At 44.5% G+C, this 23,887-nt stretch overlaps 1 protein-coding gene across 1 annotated transcript; it reads left to right on the forward strand.

Moving 5' to 3' along the window:
* Nucleotides 1–1,103: 1,103 nt before the first annotated feature.
* LOC120913498 (RING finger protein 39-like) lies at nucleotides 1,104–15,295 on the forward strand. The gene is made up of 2 exons (XM_040323469.1): nucleotides 1,104–1,481; nucleotides 15,016–15,295. Exons 1-2 carry the CDS (start codon nucleotides 1,191–1,193, stop codon nucleotides 15,043–15,045), a joined length of 321 nt encoding a protein of 106 aa, XP_040179403.1. The 5' UTR covers nucleotides 1,104–1,190; the 3' UTR covers nucleotides 15,046–15,295.
* The last annotated feature ends 8,592 nt before the right edge of the window (nucleotides 15,296–23,887 follow it).

Raw genomic sequence — 23,887 nt, forward strand, 5'->3', positions numbered from 1 at the left:
TTTTAAAAGTCATGTGACAGTTTCTCAAAGCAAAATAAAGATTAGGTGGCACTGATCTGCAGCACTGATAGGATTAAGTGGCACTGATATGCAGCACTGATTATTGTCTGGCTGGCACTGGCAGATGGCGCTGGCACTGGCAGTTGGCACTGACGACTGACTGGCACTGGCAGTTGGAACTTACAGCGGGCACTTGCAGGTGGCACTGACAGCTGGGGGACACTGGCAGGTGGCACTGACGGCTTGGGGCCACTGGCAGGTGACATTTATGGGCACTGATGGGCAGGCACTAAAATGCCATTAGGGGAGGCTGCCTGCAACGCCCATGCTGGTACTCCTTGCACTCCGCCGCATAAAAGCAGCAGCGGCCATCTTGTTACACCCAGCCCAAACTATATGAGCTGGGTGTAACAAGATGTCCGCTGCTGGCATACTGTGGCCGAGTGCAGGGTGTACCAAGATGGGCGTCTCTGACGTCAACACGGAGCGTCACTTCCGCGAGCATATGTGACGGCTCTGGTCACCCTGAACGCTGCATTCCCTGCCAGCTTGACGCGCCGCCCTTAACTCCGCCCGCTCGTGAAAATGCTCGGTATCGGTCCCGATACTAATACTAGTATCGGTATCGGGGCAACCCTACTATTTAGAAAATAAAAAAACAACTTTTACAACCCCTTTAACCATGACTCTACCCCCTAGGAGTAAGTTGATAAAATATAGTGGATTGTTTAATAAAACTTGGACTAAATTAGCCAGTGAGATCAGAACATCTGAGGTACAGCATGTCCTCCTGCATGACAGAGTTCCCTCCAAATCTCCTCATCCTTGCTGCAGGCTTCTTGCACTGCCGCCAGGATGAATTAATCATAAGTCCTCTGTAAAGCTCCTGTTTTTCCACATTATATATTCCTTTGTAAACATTATGACCCACAATTAACCCTTTATTTGCTTCCAGCTATATATAGTAAATTAAACTGCGGTTACATCAGCGGTAGGTGACATACAAGCCCCGAGGGCCAATCCCAGTATCACGCAGCACCGTGAACTTGACAAACAGCATAATTCCCTGCCTCCCTCAGCACGAAGAATTTATGACAGGTAAACAAGGGGTGGAAACTCTGTACATCTAGGTGTATAAATCTTTACTTAATACACATCGCTTTCAGGAGCTATAGACGCAAACACTGGAAATGGCTAGCAGAGGACCCGTCAAAGATCTTCAGGCCGATTCATTGTGCCCCCTCTGTAGCTGTTACTTTAATGATCCTGTGACCACAGAGTGTGGGCACAGTTATTGCAGGGTGTGCCTGGTCGCCCACAGTGGAGGGAAGGAGAACACAGGACAGCTGATGTGCCCCAGCTGCGGGCGAGCGATGGGATGGAGAGCGGTGACCACTGATGTTCGGCTTGGGGTCACCACACGCATTGCCCAGAGGCTCAACTTCCAGGATGTGCCACCCAGGAGGCGAAAGTTAGGAAGGGTACGTTTATTTTCTTTTAAAACTCTGTGGGGTTGATTACTAGAGGCAAATTGGCTGTTCATTTTGCAAAGGAACTCAGACTTCGCAACGGAATATGCTATCAGTGAATGGCTATCATCATCCAATCAGGCATAGCTCCCAACTGTCCCTGATTTTGAGGGACCATCCCTGATTTGTAGCAATGTCCCTCTGTCCCTCATTCCTCCTCATTTGTCTCTCATTTTGGTCTGATCTATATAGATGTATATAAAAACTCACTTTTTATCTATCAAAAAGTGTTTTCCAGGGATAAACATTTCATCTGTTTTCTAAATTGCTGCATTTGTAAATTCCAAAAACCAATATAAAGGAATAGTAGTGGTTAAAAAGCACTTGTGGGTCAGTGGCGGTGCGTCTCCTGTCACTCTCTCTCCCCATAGATAGATTCATGCATTACATGAATCTATCTATGGTCGCCGCTGCCGTCCCCATTCAGGTGTCCAGCCTCTTGTCGGGCGCCGGGCACCTGAATTTGGAAGCGGCTGATTAGAGCCGTAGGCTTTAATAGACGTCCAAAATGGTAACTAGCGGATGCCATGCTGTGCGTTCGCTGTTTACTCAGCGTTGTGTTAGGAAGACGAATACATTGCTTTCTTAACACTGACCCGCCTCTCAACCAATCAGGTGCTCAGGTCTGTTACCTGTCACCTGATTAGCTGAAACAACAGGCGCTGTGATTGGACACCTGATAGAGAGAACGGGAGAAGACATAGAGAAACGTGGATGTGGAGAACGCCACCGTGACCTGCTGCGAGACAGGCAAGTCCCGGGCAATGCACACTGGCAGCATTTGATGGGGCACACTGGCGGCAATTGATGGGGCACACTGGCAGCAATTGATGGGGCACAGTAGCGACAATTGATGGGGCACAGTAGCGACAATTGATGGGGAACAGTAGCAGCAATTGAGGGGCACACTGGCAGCAATTGATGGGGCACACTGGCAGCAGTTGATGGGACACACTGGCAGCAATTGATGGGCACACTGGCAGCAATTGATGGGTACAGTAGCTGCGTTTGATGGCACAGTGGTGGCAATTTAGGGGTACAGTGGCTATGTTTGATGGCACAGTGGCTGCAATTGATATTCAGTTTGTTTGCGCCCCCCCCCCCCAAACATTTTGAGCACCAGCCGCCACTGTTGTGGGTTTAACCAATCCTGTTTTTTTGTACAATTCTCCTTTTAAGGGGGCATGGTAGGGGGTGTGTCCTATGCCTGCATACTTTTGCTGATAGGTGTCCCTCATTCCCATCTCAAAACTTTGGGTGGTATGAATCATGTACAAGCAAAAATGCTGTGTTTTTTTTGTTTTGTTTTTTTTCTTCCACGTGATTGGATATTTTTTTGCAAAACTTTACCACATTCTCTACGCTCTGGGGCAATTTGCCTTGCAAGGTGCAACTTTCCTACTTGCCTTTAGGAAATCAACCCTTGTTTGTTTCATAAATACAAAGACTGTTACTACATAGTGTCCTATTATGAGATAATTGCAGATTATTCCTTTGAGGCAGATTAGCAGGATACTTTTACTTGCCATTAGTGTCTTTTAAGCTGGCTCTACACATAGAAGGCCCTTTTCACATGGGGCGGATCAGTAATGATCCGCCCGTGAACCTCCGCTTGCTCAGCGGGGATCGCTCCGTTGATCCCCGCTGAGCCGGCGGATGACAGGGCGGTCCCCGCACACTGTGCAGGGACCGCCCTGTCTTTTCTCCGCTCTCCCCTATGGGGGGGATCGGATGAACACGGCCCGTCTGTCCGTGTTCACCCGATCCGATCCGCCAGACGAGTGGAAAACTAGGTTTTTCCTCCGTCATACTTTGGTGGATCGGAGCGGGTCGGATGTCAGCGGGCATGTCACCGCTGACATCCGTGGCTCCATAGAGGAGCACGGAGCGCCCGTTCAGGTCCGCCTAAAAAACTTGCAGGCGGACCTGAACGGTCCGCCCGTGTGAAAAAGCTCTAATAGTGTAATCGAACGTTCTATTCTATTTTTTTCAAAGTTGCAAAGCAATCAAAGGCACCAGGAGATGGGTTGGAAATTGACCTGATTGAACAGGGCAGAAAATATTGAGCAATTTACTGTCATTTTTCCCTTTTCTATTCCATTTCAGTTCAATCTTTCAATAAACTATATTCAAGCTGTCAAGTTATTGTCCAGTTTCTCTATCACAATCAACCAAACTTTGGTGGTCAATCAATTGTTCAGTTTCTAGCAATCGTATTTGCAATCTTGGTAGCCTGGACGTGCTTAAAATTTAATGAAATTTGCCAGATGTATGACCAGCCTAACCACTTTAGGTCCATCCTAGTTTTACTGCAAGGGCTGTGAAACAATGTGGGTGGTTGGCAGTCACCCAGATCACCCATATCCTTCAGATCTGGTGATAGATATTCTGTCAATCCTGCTGCCAAGAAATAGAATTTCCGGGTAGCCACATTTTCATGATTTTAATCTTATTTCCTGCACTATATCTCTCCCCCCTCCCCTACTTGAATAACTAAGGCCGCGTACACACGATCGGTTTAACCGATGAGAGCGGTCTGATGGACCGTTTTCATCGGACCAAACCGATCGTGTGTGGGCCCCATCGGTTATTTATCCATAGGTTAAAAAAAAGCAATCTTGTTTTAAATTTAACCGATGGATACCTAACCGATAGAAAAAAAAAACGATCGTTAGTAGGCACAACCATCGGTTAAAAATCCACGCATGCTCAGAATCAAGTCGACGCATGCTTGGAAGCAATTGAACTTCTTTTTTTTCAGCACGTCATTGTGTTTTACGTCACCGCGTTCTGACACGATAGTTTTTTTAACCGATGGTGTGTAGGCGCAACGGACCATCAGTCAGCTTCATCGTTTAACCGATGAAAACGGTCCATCAGACCATTCTCATCTGATGGACCGATCGTGTGTACGCGGCATAACACTTAACCTAAAACAAGCCCTTCATGCTCAACACTCCCCTATCCCCAACTCAGGCTACATGCAATTGTTTTCTATGTGCCCTGTTCACACCACAACGCTGCTCAATCCCCATATGCCCGCAGCACAAATCCACCGCCCCCCCCCCAAAAAAAATTCCCTCTCCTAGTACAAATCCTCTCCCTTCAAATGTCCCCTCTGAGCACAAATCCTCTCCCTCTACTACAAATCCCCCCCTCCCAGCACAAATTCTACTCAATCCCCCATCCTAACACAAATTCCCCCCAAATTTCCTGCTAGCACAAATCCCCCCTAACAAAAATAAAACACCCCTCCTAGCACAAATTTTCTCCTCCCCCTACCATATTACCTTTTCTAGCACAAACCCCCCAAAATTCACCCTCCTACCACAAATCTTCTTCCCATATCCCCCCCTCCCAGCACAAATCCCCTCAAACCACCACTCCTAGCACACCTCCCCAAATTTCCCCTCCTCGAACAATTCAGCCCCTGCCGCTCCCTCCAAGTTCACCCTCCCAACACAAATCCCCTCCCACCAAACTCCTTTTGATGCCCCCCTACCTCACATGATACCACAGTGCCGACTCCTTTTCCCGGCCCTGTGTTGGATATTAATGCAGATATGCCACATTTTTTTTCTGCAATGCATATGTCCTAACCTGAAGTCACCGTTGATTTTGTGCTGTGGTGTATAGATATGAATTGAATAAGTAAGAAAAACTGTAAAAAGTGCCTTGTGCTGTAATAACACAGGGCGCCATACCCCCTAAATACTACCCGTGCATATTGCATACCAGCCTACATAGCATATTTAAAGTATAACTAAAGGCAACACTTTTTTTAGTTTTGGATAGAGTGTTTTTTCTGGATTTTTGGTTGATATTCTGTCTCTATCATTTAAAATACACCTATAATAAACAATTATAGATCCTTAGGGGGTAATCCACAAAAGGGATACGCCGGCTTATCTACTGATACGCCGTTGTATCCCTGTTTCTATCTATGGAACTGATCCACAGAATCAGTTTCACATAGATAGGGAGAAGATCCGACATGTGTAAGGGACTTACACTGTCGGATCTTAGGATGCAGTACCGCAGCCGCCGCTGGGGGCATTTCTCATCGAAATGCCGCTTCGGGTATGCAAATTAGCACTTACGGAGATCCACAAAGCTTTTACGCTTTGTTTTTTCTCCGTAAGTATTAGTTTGCCGTTGCAAAATTAGGGCTGCTTTTACAAAGTGTAAAGTTAGTACACCATGTAAAAGTAGACCCTTCTTTCCCGCGACGCTGTCAAATTTTTTATTTTTATTTTTTTTTCCCGCCGCATCTCTTTTTTTTCCCGACGCAACTTTTTTGACCCGGCGCGATTCACAAAACTGGTGCACACAGAACTTGTTGCAGCTGTGCATAGTAACCAGTCTGCTTCTTGCCTGGTTCACACTGGTACGATTTAAAATGCGATTTGAGATGTCAAAACGCATCTCAAATCGGCGGCATTTGCCGGCAATTGTCGGCAATGGCACCGTCCTAATCGGTGCGACGCCGCATCTGCGGCGCTGCACCGTTTTTAAAAAGTAGTTCCTGTACTACTTTTTGCGATTTCGGCCTGTGATTTACATCGACATCTGTGCAGAAACCTGGACTGCCAGTGGGAGTGAAATTGTGCGAGTTCAGCTGAACTCGCACGGCTTCACTCCCGCAGCCCAGTGTGAACCTGGGCTTTAGGTTTTATTTTATTATGTCAAAGTTTAATTAAACAACTGAGGTTAGAAGCTGATTGGTTACTATGCACATCTGTACCAGATTCTTTGTGTTTGAGCCTAGGTTCACACTGCTGCGAATTCAAAATCGCGGTAAAATGCGATTTTTTTAAATCGCAGATGCGGCGTCGCACTGATTAGGACAGTGCCATTGCCGCCGATTTGAGATGCGATTTGACATGTCAAATCGCATCTCAAATTGTTCCAAATCGTACCCAGTGTGAACCAGGGCTAAAGCAGAGTTCCACCTAAAAATGGAACTTCCGCTTAACCCACTCCTTCCCCCCTTACATGCCACATTTGGCATGTCATTTTTTTTTGGGGGGGGGGGTCAGGAGGAGTGGGACTTCCTGTCCCACTTCCTCCTTCCGCCGAGGGGCTGGTAAGGTGAATAGCTTAATCACCTTATTGCAGCCCCTCCCTGTAGGCGAGCGCCTGTCCAATCGGACGGCGCCACGCCGCTCGCGAATGCGCAGTGCCGCTCGCGCATGCGCAGTGGGTGCCCGGCCGTGAAGCCGAAAGCTGTCACTGCCGGGTGCCCACACTAGGAATGAAGACGCCGGCGAGGGGGGGCGAGGAGTGGAGCCCCGGCCGGCGCATCGCTGGAACCGTGGACCGGTTAAGTGTCTGTTTATTAAAAGCCAGCAGCTACACTTTTTGTAGCTGCTGACTTTTAATAAACTTTAAAAAAGTCTGGAACACCCCTTTAAGGTTTTAGTAAATCATACCCCCCCCCCCCACTATGCATGCACTGTGTATTGTACGGCCCGGCTCATGGGACCGCAGGCCACACCACCTACCCCCTCAAACCCAACACTCCCAATGAACAAAAAAACAAACAACTGTATGGCATTGTAATGGCCGTGGCACTTTTATTGGTTTAACAAAATAATATATAACATTCCATATTTATTTAATCAAATATACTGTATTGATATAAAATATTTAATAATGCAAAATTCCCTGCTCAGTCTTAGGACTCGAGCAGATAAACTTGGAAAAAACTGTATCACTATTGATCGGGAACGGTCAATAGTGATGTGTCACGTGTAACCACGCCCCCTAACAGTAAGAATCACTTCCTAGGGAACTTTTAACCCCTGCAGCACCACCTAGTGTTTAACCCCTTCACTGCCAGTGTAATTTTTACAGTAATCAGTGCATTTTTATAGAACTGATTGCTGTAAAAATGACAATGGTCCCAAAATGGTGTCAAAAGTGTCCGCCATAATGTGGCAGTCCCGATAAAAATCGCTTTAACCCCCGCCATAACTATTAAAAAATATATATTAATAAAAATGCCATAAAACAGTCCCCTATTTTGTAGACACTATAGCTTTTGTGCAAACAAATCAATAAACGCTTATTGTGATTTTTTTTTACCAAAAATATGTAGAAGAATATGTATCGGCCTAAACTGTCGGAAAAAAAAAAGTTTTTTTATATATTTTTTGGGGGATATTTCTTATGGCAAAAAGTAAAAAATATTGAATTTTTTTCAAAATTGTCAAACTTTTTTTGTTTATTGCGCAAAAAATAAAAATTGCAGAAGTGATCAAATACCACCAAAAGAAAGCTCTATTTGTGGGAAAAAAAGGACGTAAATTTTGTTTGGGAGCCACGTTGCATTACCGTGCAATTATCAGTTAAAGCGACGCAGTACCGAATCGCAAAAAGTGGCCTGGTCTTTGACCACCAAAATGGTCCGGGGCTGAAGCGGTTATTCTACACGATGACCCCAATCCATTTCTAGACCTACCACATCATACATTCATACGGGTGCCTTTTAGGGTGACCACGTGTCCCGGATTGCCCGGGACAGTCCCGCATTTTGTAGGTCTGTACCGGGCACATTCATTCCAGGACAATACAGTGTGCCGGAATGAAACTGACACAGCCATTTTTTCTGGAAGACTGAGAAGTATTGGAAGCCATATTTCTCCCAGCACAGTTTCCTTTACATATCATTAAAGTGGTTGTATACCCTCTTGTCATAATTGCACCTACAGGTAAGCCTACATTACCTGTAGGTGCTTGCAATATCTCCTTAACCTACATGGTTAAGGAGATATTTGCAGAAAAGTGGGCACCAATGTCTATGGCACATGCGCGCCGTAGACAACGGCGCAGGCGCACTGAGCGCGGCGGCTCTTGAATGGGAACCTGCTGGAAAGTGCCGGAAATGTGCGCATTCATGGGGATTGTGCCATTCCGCGCGCAAGTGCGGGAGTGACGTCATTGCCGCTCCAGCCAGTCACAGCGCTGGAGCGGCGATACCCGTAAGTCACTCCGGGTATCATGGACCGCTGCGGGGGCTTCGATCTAAGGTAAGTAATTGATAATGAGCTAGTATGCTAATCATACTAGCTCATTATGCCTTTGCCTTGCAGGTTTTAAAAAAATATATTTTTGTTAGGGTATACAACTGCTTTAAGTACAAAATACTCTTTATATTTATTTACAACCATTACATGTATTTTTAATTGCTGAAAGACCATAATTACTTGATATCTGCCTGCAATAAAACAGTACATTTCCAGCAAAGGGTTAATACGACCACACACAACGCAGAAAACCAAAGTGAGAACAAAAGGTAATTCCACAAAGCTTACACTTCCTAATGTGGAGTCAGCTGTGAGTAAAAGGAAATTACTTGTGCAGGAATCCCAGACACAGGGCCGGCCAAAGAATGAGACCTCTCATGTTTTAGGCCCCCTGCACCCTCTGCTGGTTGTTTTACCTCTATGCATACCCTCATGGGACCAAATCTAAACATTAATCTGCTTATATTATGTCTTCATTGGATCCTGTTTTCCTCCCTAATCAACATGCTAATTACATTATTAAATAAAAAAAAATCCCTTTAAATAGAACACCTTGTTTTAGATCACTGGATCTCTGTGCTTCTCCACGGCGCCTTGAGGCGATTTAGTTTGAATTTGTAGCGCTATACAAGTTACTCACTCGCTCTGTGCTTCTCCATGCAATTTAAGCAGGGATTGGACTTTTCTCTGCTGTATCACCCATATGTGAATATGTGATGTTGCGCTTCCATGACTAAAAGGGACATTCAGGCTGATGAGGAAAGTCTGGATGAGGATGATGCTGGATGTCCTCCACAGCCAGGAAATGAGGTGGCCAGTATCTGATGTGCTGAGTTTGATAAATTATTGCTATGGGCATTGATATGTGAGACTAGTTAAAATAAGACTTTTTATAGGTAGCAACTGTGCCAAGAGCATCTCTTGGGAAGGGTTCAGATCCTCTACCAGAACTCTATTAAGCCTCGTACACACGATCAGTCCATCCGATGAGAACGGACCGACAGACCGTTGTCATAGGTTAACCGATAAAGCTGACTGATGGTCCGTCGCGCCTAAACACCATCGGTTAAAAAAACGATTGTGTCAGAACGCGGTGACGTAAAACACAACAGTGTGTTGAAAAAAAAGAAGTTCAATGCTTCCAAGCATGCGTCGACTTGATTCTGAGCATGCGTGGATTTTTAACCGATGGTTGTGCGTACTAACGATCGGTTTTGACCTATCGGTTAGCAATCCATCGGTTACATTTTAAAGCAAGTTGCCATTTTTTTAACCTAAGGTTAAATAACCTATGGGGCCTACACACAATCAGTTTGGACCAATGAAAACGGTCCTTCAGACCATTGTCCTCTGGTTAACCTATCGTGCGTACGAGGCCTTAAGCCTCGTTCACACGACCGAGGAACTCGACGGGCGAAACACATCGTTTTCCTCATCAAGTTCCTTGTTAGGCGTGTCGAGGAACTCGACAAGCTTGCTTTGCGTACACACTGTCAAGACAAAATCTCTTCGTTCTCAAACGCGGTGACGTACAACACATACAACGGCAGGAGAAGTTCGATTCCACTGGCTAAACTCTTGGGGCTGCTTTTGCTAATCTCATGTTACTGCGTGTTAAGTAAAAGTTTGTTAAGAGACGATTTGCACTTTTCAGTCTGTTACAGCGTGACGAATGTGCTATCTCCATTACAAATGCTACTTTTACTCCCGTCTCATACTTTATTCTGAGCATGCAAGGGTTTCTTAGCATACACACGCTCGAGTTTCTCGTCGAAAACCAGCCCGACAAGGAACACGACGAGGAAATTGAGACTCCCGTCGAGGAAATAGAGAACTTGCTCTCTTTTTGGCAGTTTCCTCGACGTAAATAAACACACGACCCGTTTCCTCGGCAAAAAAATATCTCCCAGCAAGTTTCTTGCTGGTTTTTGCTGAGAAACTCGGTCGTGTGTACGAGGCCTTACTGTCTGTGTGTCTCTATGGGGGCGATTTTTGCATAGATGATACTGTTAAAAGGGTTGGTAGTGACAGGAAAGGAAGTTTGGCTTAATTGTGGCATTTAGACTCTTGCTCTGATTTTTAAACAGCACTGGAAACATGACAGCTTAGATCTTTTTGGTTGCCTTGGGAACCTGCCCTAGAAGATTAGCAAAATGAAAGATCAAATGCGAATGTTTGATTCCACGTGCAGTTAGCTGAGATTGAGTACTAAAAACCAAATGTAAGAAAAAAGAGTTTATACCGATTTTGGAGTGCAGGTGGCTGTGTAATGTAAAAGGGGTGCAGTGATGCAGGGTGTTGTGTATTGTAAAAGGGTCCAGAGGTGCAGGGGGCTATGAGATGTAAAGGGGGCCAGTGATGCAGGGTGCTGTGTAATGTAAAGGGGTGCAGAGGGCTGTGTAGTGTAAAAGGGTCCAGAGGTGCAGGGGGCTATGTGATGTAAAGGGGTGCAGAGGTGCAGGCGGCTGTGTAATGTAAAAGGGGTGCAGTGATGCAGGGTGCTGTGTAATGTAAAGGGGTCCAGTGATGCAGGGTGCTGTGTAATGTAAAAGGGGTGCAGTGATGCAGGGTGCTGTGTAATGTAAAGGGGTCCAGAGGTGCAGGTGGCTGTGTAATGTAAAAGGGTCCAGAGGTGCAGGGTGCTGTGTAATGTAAAGGGGTGCAGAGGGCTGTGTAGTGTAAAAGGGTCCAGAGGTGAAGGGGGCTATGTGATGTAAAGGGGTGCAGAGGTGCAGGCGACTGTGTAATGTAAAAGGGGTGCAGTGATGCAGGGTGCTGTGTAATGTAAAGGGGTCCAGTGATGCAGGGTGCTGTGTAATGTAAAAGGGGTGCAGTGATGCAGGGTGCTGTGTAATGTAAAGGGGTCCAGAGGTGCAGGTGGCTTTGTAATGTAAAAGGGTCCAGAGGTGCAGGGTGCTGTGGTGCAGAGGGCTGTGTAGTGTGAAAGGGTCCAGAGGTGCAGGCGGCTGTGTAATGTAAAAGGGGTGCAGTGATGCAGGGTGCTGTGTAATGTAAGGGTGCTGTGGGGGGAGAGGACAAAGAAAAATGGAGAGAAAGAAGATGGAATAGAACGAACAAGAAAGATGCATATGGAGAGAGAGAAAAGGGGAAGAAAGGAGAACAGAGAGCAAACAGTAGGGTAAAAAATATTTGAATTTTTTTATTGGGGGGGGGGGGGGGGGTGACACCATATTTTACCGCACCAGGTGACACCAACCCTAGTGACGCCACTGCTTTTAATACATGGCCAACGTTAGCACTAAGTCAATGAAATTAGGAGAAGAACTGTCTCAGATACTATGCTGCCTATAGCTACCTGCTAGAATCACCCCTTATTGAAGATGAATATGGACTGATAGTTTAGTAACTATGGCATTGACTATAAAGGATTGTATGTTTATGAGACCCTGTGTGCTGGTGGGTGCTCGTGGTTACTGCTCTGCTATACTCAATGCACTAAATTCTGCACACCTAAAATAGTAGAGCAGCTCCAATACTATAGCATTGACCAATCAGGGCCAGCATTAGCCATTCTGCCTCCCAGGTCAACTGTCTTGTGGCTGGATTTACACCTATGCAGTTTTAGTGCTCTTTGCATTTTGTAGATTTGCACTACAGTCCATTTAACATGGTTTCCTATGAAACATGTTCTGTAATGCAAATCTGCAAAATGCAAAAAGCACTAAACATGCATAGGTGTGAATCCAGCCTTATACTGCCCCCATTCTAACCTAGTTGACTTGTGAACCTTGGCTTCTCACTAATGCCAAGACATGCCAAAACTAGGGGTGGAGAGGTTGGAAGAGGAAGCTTACCCACTTGGCTTCCATACAACCAAACCTGATAAATTGACAAGTAAAAGCAAAGCCTATTAATAAGTGACTTTTCAGGAGTCATCAACCTTCAAAAAGACTCAGAATGTTGTTTCCATAAATTACGCAAGTTTATAATACCATATAAAATTCTATGTCTAAATCACATGTTTCTGTTTATAGTACAGAGGCACAGTTCATACAAACATATTTTTCACCCATATAGACTACCCTTTACCAAGAGTAAGGTCTCGTACAGACGACCGAGGAACTCGTCGGAAAAGACACATCGTTTTCCTCGTCGAGTTCCTTGTTAGGCTTGTTGAGGAACTCGACAAGCTTGCTTTGCGTACACACTGTCAAGACAAAATCTCCTCGTTCTCAAACGCGGTGACGTACAACACATACAATGGCAGGGGAAGTTCGATTCCACTGGCACAACCCTTGGGGCTGCTTTTGCTAATCTCATGTTACTGCGTGTTAAGTAAAAGTTTGGTCAGAGACGATTTGCACTTTTCAGTCTGTTACAGCGTGAAAAATGTGTTTTCTCCATTACAAATGCTACTTTTACCGAAGGTGCGCTCCCGTCTCATACTTTATTCTGAGCATGCAAGGGTTTCTTAGCATACACACGCTCGTGTTTCTCGTCAAAAACCAGCCCGACGAGGAACACGACAAGGAAATTGAGACTCCCGGTCGAGGAAAAAGAGAACCTGTTCTCTTTTTTCCTCGTCGAGTTCTTTGACAGTTTCCTCGATGAAAAACGTACACACGGCCGTTTTCCTCGACAAAAAAGCTCTCCCACCAAGTTTCTTGATGGATTCTGTCGAGTTTCTCGGCCGTGTGTACAAGGTCTGAGAAGAGTAAGGCAAGTAAATGGTCATCCTTCTTTTCTATTGCCAAGTACACACGACCGTTTTTTCCGTCGGATAAAAATCCAACGTTTTTTCTGACAGAATTCCTCTTAGGCTACCTTGCATACACATGCTCAGACAAAAGTCCGCCCGACCAAAGCGCGGTGAAGTACAACACATACGACGGCACTATAAAGGGGAAGTTCCATTCCAATGGCGCACCCTTTGGGCTGCTTTTGCTGATCCTCGTGTTAGTAAGTTTGGTGAGAGACGATTCGTGCTTTTCAGTCTATTACAGCGTGACGAATGTGCTATCTGCGATTCTGAATGCTAGTTTTACCAGAAAGAGCCCTCCCGTCTCATACTTGATTCTGAGCATATGGAGAGGTGCTGAATATAATTTTATTACACACGGTACATTTGTCCCATCAGAATTTTAAATATGTTTTCGGGAGGAGGCTGGGGTTTGGACTTTGATGGTACCATATATCAACTGATTACCAGTCAAAATTAGAAAAGTATAAAGAAGGTTTTATTACAAAAAACATATACATAATTTACATATTCATAGAATAAACTTCTTTAGTCATAACAACTATAAAGTGCCCAAAAAACATTCTGTCATTATAGATAGAATGTCAACATCATCTAGTTTATATTGAGAAGAGCTTGGCATGTTTTGTGGGTTTCTTATATTGCCCGCTTCTTCGGGAGCATTACTAAGGCTCCTGGTAAGTTGGGGTGAATTGCAAACCCCCCCCCCCCCCGGAGGACATAGGAAATCCTGAAACAGTATCCACATCCGGTGTGAACCTTTGGATGGGTGCAATTCCCCTACACACTGTTGTGGCTGTCAATGGTAATACGAAGCAGGCCAAGAGGCCTGCAGATGATCTGAACATTTTCCAGACACGCATGTGTATCCAAAGGAGATGATAGTATTTGCATATATAGAATCCAGAACAATCCATCACCAATAAAGGGGACAGGGGATTCCCTGTATAAGAACCACTCCTGTATGAGCAGTATACAGGTGGAGGTGCAATACATAGCCTTCCACTCCTATGAACTGGTGTCTCCAAATTCAGATAACATTTGTCACCATTGACAGCAACAGTGAGGACAAAACAACCACTTCCCATAGACAGCATTGAGCATGCACAGTTTTCTGCCCATTTTCTGCCCGTCGGAAAACCATACAGACAAAGGATTTCCGCTCAGATTTTTGGCCTGACGGGAAAAAAGAGATCCTGGTCTCTTTTTTGTCCAGCAGTTTTCCCATCGGAAAAACTGCGATGGAGCATACACACGGCCGGGATTCCCAACGAAAAGCTCTCTTAGCAGTTTTCCCGTCTGGAAAAACACGCGTGTGTACGAGGCATAGGAGTTTGGTTATAGATGTACAAACCTAGAATGGGTGATCTGTAAGTAAATTATACACTGTATTGCCAATAAAAAAGTCCAAACTGTGTATAGTCAGCAGCAATGAGGACTGGGCCTGGACCTGTAGGATGTATAATTGACAGTGTTAAGACATGTGGGTACCTGTGTGCCGCTCCCGGCAGCTCTTTTTGTGAAAATATGTAGATATGTATGTAGATGTCAGCCATTTTGTTTTAGAATGGAATGCTGTGGAATGGCTTGTGGAGCATTATTGAGAAACTGAGAAATTAGCCTGTCAGTGGCTCATCATGCTGCATTCTATAGGGTGACCTTTAAGTTAAAACATAAGAAACGACACATCTTACATTGTATTCAGCGTAATCATAACTACTTTATTTTCTTTTCCTAGGAGATCCAAATACCTGAAGATGGAGTCTGAAGAAGATTGCAACCCTTGGATATATTGTCTCGATGTCCGTTCTGATCTGAAGAGCTTCCTGTCTTGGCTGATGGGCAGATCGTTGTTCAATGTGTTCCTATTTATGTCTATATAGTATATTTATGTGAATTTTACTGGGTCTTTTATATCAAATATGTCTAAAGTTGTTTCTAAACAGTAACCATTTTGTATATAGATGATGATGAGTGTTGGTACACTTTTAATAAATATATATGTTGATTTGTAAAAATTAGTCCTGTTGGCTTTTCTCACCCTGTCTATTTGTTGCCTGCCTCAAGTACATGGGTGTCAAAAAAGTCTCTGTTGTTGCAGAAAAAAGTGCCAAAAAGTCAAACTGGCAAATAAGCTTAAAGTGACTGTAAACTTTTTTTATTTTTTATTTAATAACAAATAGGTTTATATTTACCTGCTTTCATTGCACATAATGGCACTAAACATCCTCCTCTCAGGTCCCCTGCAGGTGCTCCTGGCTGCTACTCTTCTTGCTGTGCCACCATAGGAGGCCGCTTCCTATTGTGGCACACCTGTGTTCTCAATCCCGAGCCATGCTGACTGTGTCTACAGACACAGACAGAGCGGCTTGACCCACCCCCTCGTTAAACGAATGGCAAGCCTGTGAAAACGGGGAGAAGGGACAAGAGCTAATACAGATGGGCACGGCGTTGGATCGAGTGAGGGCTCGGATAAGTATGGGGGTGGGAACTTCTTACCTTAATTTATCGTAATGCAAGGATTACAATGGAACCACTGTAATAATGTTCACCTATCAGACCTTGTACACACGACCGAACATGTCCGCGGAAACTGGTCCGTCGGACCAGTTTCCGCGGACATGTCCGACCGTGTGTAGGGCCTACCGGACAGTTTTCCGGCCTAGCGGACAGGTTTCCAGCGGACAAAAGTTTCTTAGCATGCTAAGAAACGTGTCCGCTGGAAGCCTGTCCGTCGGACATGTCCGATGGTTAGTACGACTCATCGGACATGTCCGCTGGCCAGAAATCCCGCGCATGCGTCAAATTGCTTCGACGCATGCGTGGAAGCATTGAACTCCCGTGTCAGAGAACGTCGGTGTCTTCTACGTCACCGGGTTCTCTGTCGGCGGGGATTTTGGTCTGATGGTGTGTACACACATCGGACCAAAAGATCCCAGCAGACATTTCCGATGAAAACGGTCCACGGTCCGTTTTCATCGGACATGTCTGCTCGTGTGTACAAGGCCTCAGTCTACAGAAGTGTGTTGTACCCACAAATTCTTTTAAAATGGCACTATGACAGTGGGGACACTGATTTTAATCTCTTGTAATACAATCTCTCCAATGGGGACAGGTAAACACACATTTTAGTAGAGAAGGTTAGAGTTAGAACGTCTGATATTTTTATTACGGTCTATGCATTTCTGTTTTGTTGGGTGATGCAGGGACAGGATGATAGGAGAAATCTCCCTAATAAGTACTTATCTAAAACCAAAACTTGTATTTTTTCCCTTGAGGATAGAGTAGGGAATGTACAAAACCCCTGTTCGTTTTTCCTTGCCATCTGTGTCCCATTGAGGAATTTCTTTTCCTCCCCTACAATAGAAAATGGGAGAAATTCTCTCCGAATTGACAAAAATAACTTCTCAGGCAGTTGGATTTCGGATTACGGTACTTTTAGTTTCTGTGGCAGCGTTCACCAGTAGAGAGTGAAATTAGGATTTATTTAAACATTTTTAGAAAACAGGGGTGCTTTATTCCAATCTGCAATATTAGAATATAAACAAAACACAAAAGAAAATATAGTCTAGCACAGCAATAGACAAAAAGATATACACATCTGATACATTCATGTCCAACAATCAAACTATTAGGAAAAAGGCAAACAAAGGCAGTACGTACATAGTATACCATAAACAGTTAACCAAATAAGACTCGAAAGAAAGATCATCTTCCAGGGAAGGAAAGCGCTCACACATCTAAAACACAATGTTGTAGATCGGGGAGAAAGGTAAGGCAAAAGGCAACGGAGGGGGGGGGGCAAAGAGGAGGGAAAAGAAAGGGCAAGTGAATAGGACCCTCCTGACCTGTACCAGACCCCCGCTAGGACAAAATAATTGAATCCCCTCAAGTCGTAGACTACACCTAATCGAATTTAAAGGGTCAGCCCCTATTCATGTAAGTCATCTTGTACAGAGAAAGGGCCACATTTACTATAGCCTCCCATGAAGACACTGCAGGCTGTGTTAGGGCCGACCATTTAATCAGAATCAGTTTTTTGGCATAATGGAGATATGATATTAAAAACTTAGTATGGTGAGATTGTTGCTCATCATCTTGAATCCCCAGTAAGGCTAAAGACGGAGATGGGGAAAGGGACAATTGTAATCTACGGTAAGCTTTCATCTCTCCCTACTCCCCTTTTCCACAACACACTCTAATGTGCTTAAAATTCTGCAATACAATCTACAATCTATAAAATCTATTGCAATACATTTTCAAGCTGGCCAACTGTGTCACAATGATGCAGAACAAAAGAGGGGGGATCCCTGTAGCCTCACATCCCTGTAGTCCCTAAAATCGTTGTAAGAGTGGCAGCCTCAACCTGGACTCTAACCAGACCACGCCCCCATATCTAAGCTCCGAGGGGCAGAGCGAAACGCGTTGGGGGCATGGCCTGGCTAGAGTTCAGGCTGAGTTTGCCACTCTTACACAGATTCTAGGGACTACAGGGACGTGCGGCTACAGGAATTCCCCCTCTTTTGTTCTGGGTCACAGCAGGAGCCAGAACCAGCTCCATCCCACGCCAGCACTTCCAGTGGCGAATGCTTAAAGGGTCACTAAAGGAAAACATTTTTTTAGCTGAAATTACTGTTTACAGGGTATAGAGACATAATAGTTAACTGATTCCTTTTAAAAATGATTAAAAATAGATAAAATCCAATCATATAATGTGCCTGCAGTTTAGTTTTGTTTTTGCTGTTGTTTGCTGGTTCTCTGATGTACAGAGAGCCAATAGAGGGCAGTGAGCCAATAGAGGGCAGTGATACTTTGTCTAAAACTCCTCAGCACCAATCCAGTTTCGTTTTACACACAGTAATCACACCTTCTTGATTAGTGACCACAGTGAGAAATCTCCCAGTACGGTGGTGATCAGGAAACAGACAACCAGGAAGTGTCCAGAACAGAGAGGATTTACAGCAATATCAAAGCAAAAACGAACAATGAGGACATGAAACCAGGACTGCAGTAAGGTAAAGGAAGCTATTTAGCGGGAAAAAAATTCCTTTAGTGACCCTTTAAGAATTTATACGACTCACATAAACAGAGCCTGAGCAGCACATTACGTTGCATTGGGTCGCTGTGTCACAGTGATCATTCTCTGTCCAGTCCAGTCTCTACTCTACTGTGCAAAAAATGCCAAATACCTACTTTCTTACAGTGTACTTTAATTGACATATAGTGCAACGCCGGATCCAGGGGGGGGGGGCAACAGGGAAATTGCCCCCCCGAGACAATCATGTCACATTGGCTTTTAAAAAAAAAAAATTGTTATCATTTTTTTTTAAAACTGCTTTGCGGTGCCTGCAGCTGCCACTGCCGAGTCTCTCACTCACTCTCTCTCTCTCTCATCACCAGGGCCAGACTGGCCCAGCCCGGTAGGCTGCCTGTCCTGAGGCTGCTTCGAGCTGTAGCTGACTGCAGCGCTCCCCCTCTCTCCTGCGTGTATGACACCGGGCATCTCTCGCTGTGTGTGAGAGCTGGGTCTGTGTTCGGCTGTGCTGCCTGTGCTAGAACTGCTCGTGTAATAGTAGATGGAGATGGAACTCTGATTGAATCAGTGTTTTGTCTATCACACAAGCCCGTCTAGGGGGGGACCTTGCTAGAGCACACTGCCCTGCCGAACACAGACCTACAGCTCCTGTTTGTTCCATGACACACGTCGGGAGAGGAGATACCTGCTGTGTGTGATCGAGGAAATGCCATGGTGAGTGCTATGCACAGTGGGGCTTCATTCATATACAAAAGTGGGGCTGCATTCATATACAAAGTGGGGCTGCATTCATATACAAAGTGGGGCTGAATTCGTATACAAAGTGGGGCTGCATTCATATACAAAGTGGGGCTGCATTCATATACTAAAGTGGGACTGCATTCATATACAAAAGTGGGCTGCATTAATATACAAAAGTGGGACTGCATTCATAGACAAACGTGGGACTGCATTCATAGACAAAAGTGGGACTGCATTCGTAGACAAAAGTGGGACTGCATTTATAGACAAAAGTGGGACTGCATTCATAGACAAAGTGGGACTGCATTCATAGACAAAGTGGGACTGCATTCATAGACAAAATGGGACTGCATTCATAGACAAAAGTGGGACTGCATTCATAGACAAAAGTGGGGCTGCATTAATATACAAAAGTGGGGCTGCATTAATATACAAAAGTGGGGCTGCATTAATATACAAAGTGGGGCTGCAGTCATATACAAAGTGGGGCTGCATTCATATACAAAGTGGGGCTGCATTCATATACAAAAGTGGGGCTGCATTCATATACAAAAGTGGGGCTGCATTAATATACAAAAGTGGGCTGCATTCATAGACAAAAGTGGGACTGCATTCATAGACAAAGTGGGACTGCATTCATAGACAAACGTGGGACTGCATTCATAGACAAAAGTGGGGCTGCATTAATATACAAAAGTGGGGCTGCATTAATATACAAAAGTGGGGCTGCATTATTATACAAAAGTGGGGCTGCATTAATATACAAAAGTGGGGCTGCATTAATATACAAAGTGGGGCTGCATTAATATACAAAGTGGGGCTGCATTCATATACAAAGTGGGGCTGCATTCATATACAAAAGTGGGACTGCATTTATATACAAAAGTGGGACTGCATTTATATACAAAAGTGGGGCTGCATTCATATACAAAAGTGGGGCTGCATTTATATACAAAAGTGGGGCTGCATTTATATACAAAAATGGGACTGCATTTATATACAAAAGTGGGACTGCATTTATATACAAATGTGGGACTGCATTTATATACAAAAGTGGTGCTGTATTTATATACAAAAGTGGGACTGCATTTATATACAAAAGTGGGGCTGCATTTATATACAAAAGTGGGACTGCATTCATATACAAAAGTGGGACTGAATGTATATACAAAAAAGTGGGACTGCATTTATAGACAAAAGTGGGACTGCATTTATATACAAAAGTGGGACTGCATCTATATACAAAAGTGGGGCTGCATTCATATACAAAAGTGGGACTGCATTCATATACAAAAGTGGGACTGAATTTATATACAAAAAAGTGGGACTGCATTTATATATAAAAGTGGGACTGCATTTATATATAAAAGTGGGACTGCATTTATATACAAAAGTGGGACTGCATTTATATACAAAAGTGGGGCTGCATTCATATACAAAAGTGGGACTGAATTTATATACAAAAGTGGGACTGCATTAATATACAAAAGTGGGGCTGCGTTCATATATACAGTGGGGCTGCATTAATATGTACAGTGAGGCTGCAATGATGGGCACCGATGAGGCTGCATTGATCTCTTGTACCATGACTTCAGTCTCTGACCATCTCTTGTACCATGTCTCCAGTCTCTGACCATCCCTTGTACCATGACCATCCCTTGTACCATGTCTGCAGTCTCTGACCATCTCTTGTACCATGTCTGCAGTCTCTGACCATCCCTTGTACCATGTCTGCAGTCTCTGACCATCTCTTGTACCATGTCTGCCGTCTCTGACCATCCCTTGTACCATGTTTGCAGTCTCTGACCATCTCTTGTACCATGTCTATAGTCTCTGACCATCTCTTGTACCATGTCTGCAGTCTCTGACCATCTCTTGTACCATGTCTGCAGTCTCTGACCATCTCTTGTACCCTGTCTACAGTCTCTGACCATCCCTTGTACCATGTCTGCAGTCCCTGACAATTGTCTACAAACTATGAGATAGATTTATGGCATTTATATTTAAATATTTTTTACTAGTAATGGTGGCGATCATTGATTTTTTAGCGGTGCTGCAACATTGCAGCGGACACACCGGACACCTAATTGAGTTCTGTAAGCAACACCTTATTTTCTGGCAGTGCCCCTCCCGATACTAGACTCTGGATCCGCCCTTGATATAGTGCCAGTGTGGTTCTCCTCCAACTGTGTCTGTCTACCCCATTTTACTACTATACAGCATTATATATGTGAGCTATTTCATTTTTTTTTAATTACGCGACTCTTTTTTAGTAATACAATGCACGGTAACGCAATGCACTGGGGTGTTATTAAAAATAAGTGGCTCAGGCATGCATGTTACATGCCATTACCACAATCCAAAAGTGTAAATGAGCCTTGAAACTCTAATCTATCCAAAACAAATCAAAATATGGCTAAAGCTAGGCTTTAAAAAGCCATAAATTATTATTAAACTATTATAGCCCAAAAATATGCAAATATCAAACAGGGAAATCACCATACTGTTGGCGAGGATGTAAAGGATTGGGAACAATGGCTCACATATGGTGAAATTGCCCAAAAATAAAAAGCTACTGGGAAAGGATTTTACAGTTAATAAAAGAGATTACTAATAGAGAAATATTAGAAGAACCTTCTATGTGCTTATTCCACGGGATAGAATGTTCAACAAAACAATGGCCCAGATTCAGAGAGCAATTGCGTCTGCGTAACCATAGTTACGCAGCACAATTGCTTACTTGCGCAGGCGTAACGACTTCTCCTTATTCAGAGAGCTCGTTACGCCGACTGCAGCCTAAGATATGCGTGGCATAAGGCTCTTATGCCCTCATATCTTAGGCTGCATTCTTACGCAGGCCGCTAGGTGGTGTTCCGGTAGTGGTCAGCGTATAGTATGCAAATTGCATACTAACGCCGATTCACTACCCTACGCGAGCCCTGTGTACGCAGTTTACGTTTACGTCGGTTTTTGCGTAAGGCTGCCCCTTCTAATAGCAGGGGCAGCCAATGCTAAAGTATACCTGTCGTTCCCGCGTTGCGAAATTTGAAATTTACGTTGTTTGCGTAAGTGAATCGTGAATGGCGCTGGACGCCATTCACGTTCACTTTGAAGCAAATGACGTCCTTGCGACGTCATTTACCGCAATGCACGTCGGGAAAGTTTCCCGACGGAGCATGCGCCCTACGCTCGGCGCGGGAACGCGCCTAATTTAAATTATTCCTGCCCCCTACGGGATCATTTAAATTGCGCGCGCTTACGCCGGGCATTTTGCCGGAGCGCCCACGCAATTTACGGAGCTTCTGGTCCGTGAATCGCGGTTAGCGCAGAAAATTTGCCTTTTCGAGTGCAGCCGAGCGATCTCCGAGTATTTACGAGTCCCTCTGGCGCCCCCCCCCCCCACGTGTGGCCACATGCGCTATTGCATGCCATAAAAGTAAATGTGGAACAAATTATTTTCGTTTCCATTGACTTCCATGGGGAAACTCACTTTGATATGCGAGTGCTTTGGATTACAAGCATTCTCCTGGAACGGATTATGGTCGTAATCCAAGGTTCCACTGTAATCATGTTTGAATTGTGGATTTTTTTGTACTTTGATATAATGAAAAAAAAATAAAAATACATAAATTAATATACTGTATGTGTATTTGGATGTTTTTCTAGAGTTCACATTTGATGACCAATTAGCCGCTGTCTGAATGGGGTCACATTATTCACTAATGGAGTGACAGATCTGTGCTCACTGCATGCTGCAGAATATTAGTCATCATTTATCTCTTCCTCGAAAATTAGCAAAGTTATTTTAAAATGTATTTGGACATAAAGTATGTCCTGCTAGTCAACATTTTTACCGTCCCTGCCCTGAGGATTTTCCACCTTGACAAACAGTATCAGGAATCATAACATAACAAATTATGTAATGAATGTATTATTCACTGCCAGCAGAAAGTTCATTAGAGTATGTGCTGTGCTGCCCTAAAGCATGACAGTGTTGGATACAACACAGGTGCAATCAAAAATTTTAATTAAATATAAGTCAAGTGTATTCATTTTTTACTGTACTTCATTCAGATCAATCAAAGTCAGTGAGCCAATGGGAGGACTGCATTTCCTGATTAGCAGTGGACAGAACCAATACGTTGAAAGTGACTTCTTATCTTAAAGAAAGCTAAATATACTGTAGGAAAATATCCAGGAAATTCTAAGTTTCCAAGACTAGCTTACTAATCTAATAAATGAGTAATAGCAGCTAAAATATGTTATTGTGTGCATGTAAAGTCAAATGAAAAAAAAAAAAATCATTAACTAATGATAGCCTTCTTCTTTTTTTAAATTGTTATGTGTCGTTTTATCTGGTGATCCTGCCAGCAAATCTGCTTCCTGTCAAAGGGTGACAATGCTGCTTCTGCCGGCTGTACATGCATAGCTATGGATCTCTCTCAGTAGATGCTGTGTGCCATAGCCTCTGCGATGCACACTTCTGTCAACTGCTCTCTGTTGAAACAAGAAAGTCTAAAGAGACCTCTCAATTAACACAGGCATGTAATTTTTTTTTTTGGGGGGGGGGGGGGGGCTTCAGGAGAAGGGGACTTCCTGTCCCACTTCCTCCTTCCGCCGAGGGGCTGGAAAGGTGATTAGCTTAATCGCCTTTTCACAGCCCCTCCCTGTAGGCGAGCGCCTGTCCAATCGGACGGCGCCGTGACGCTCGTGCATGCGCACTGCCGCTCGCGCATGCAGTGAAGCCGAAAGCTGTCACTGCCAGGTGCCCACACTAAGAATGAAGACGCCGGCCGGCGAGGGGGGGGGAGGAGCGGAGCCCCGGCCGGCGCGT

This window comes from Rana temporaria, chromosome 9 (genome assembly GCF_905171775.1).
Source record: "Rana temporaria chromosome 9, aRanTem1.1, whole genome shotgun sequence".
Lineage (NCBI taxonomy): Eukaryota > Metazoa > Chordata > Amphibia > Anura > Ranidae > Rana > Rana temporaria.

Coding starts and splice junctions, on each gene's coding strand:
- LOC120913498 (XM_040323469.1), top strand. CDS start 1,191: ATGGCTAGCAGAGGACCCGTCAAAGATCTTCAGGCCGATTCATTGTGC. Junction 1,482..15,015: donor GGAGGCGAAAGTTAGGAAGG/GTACGTTTATTT, acceptor TTCTTTTCCTAG/GAGATCCAAATACCTGAAGA.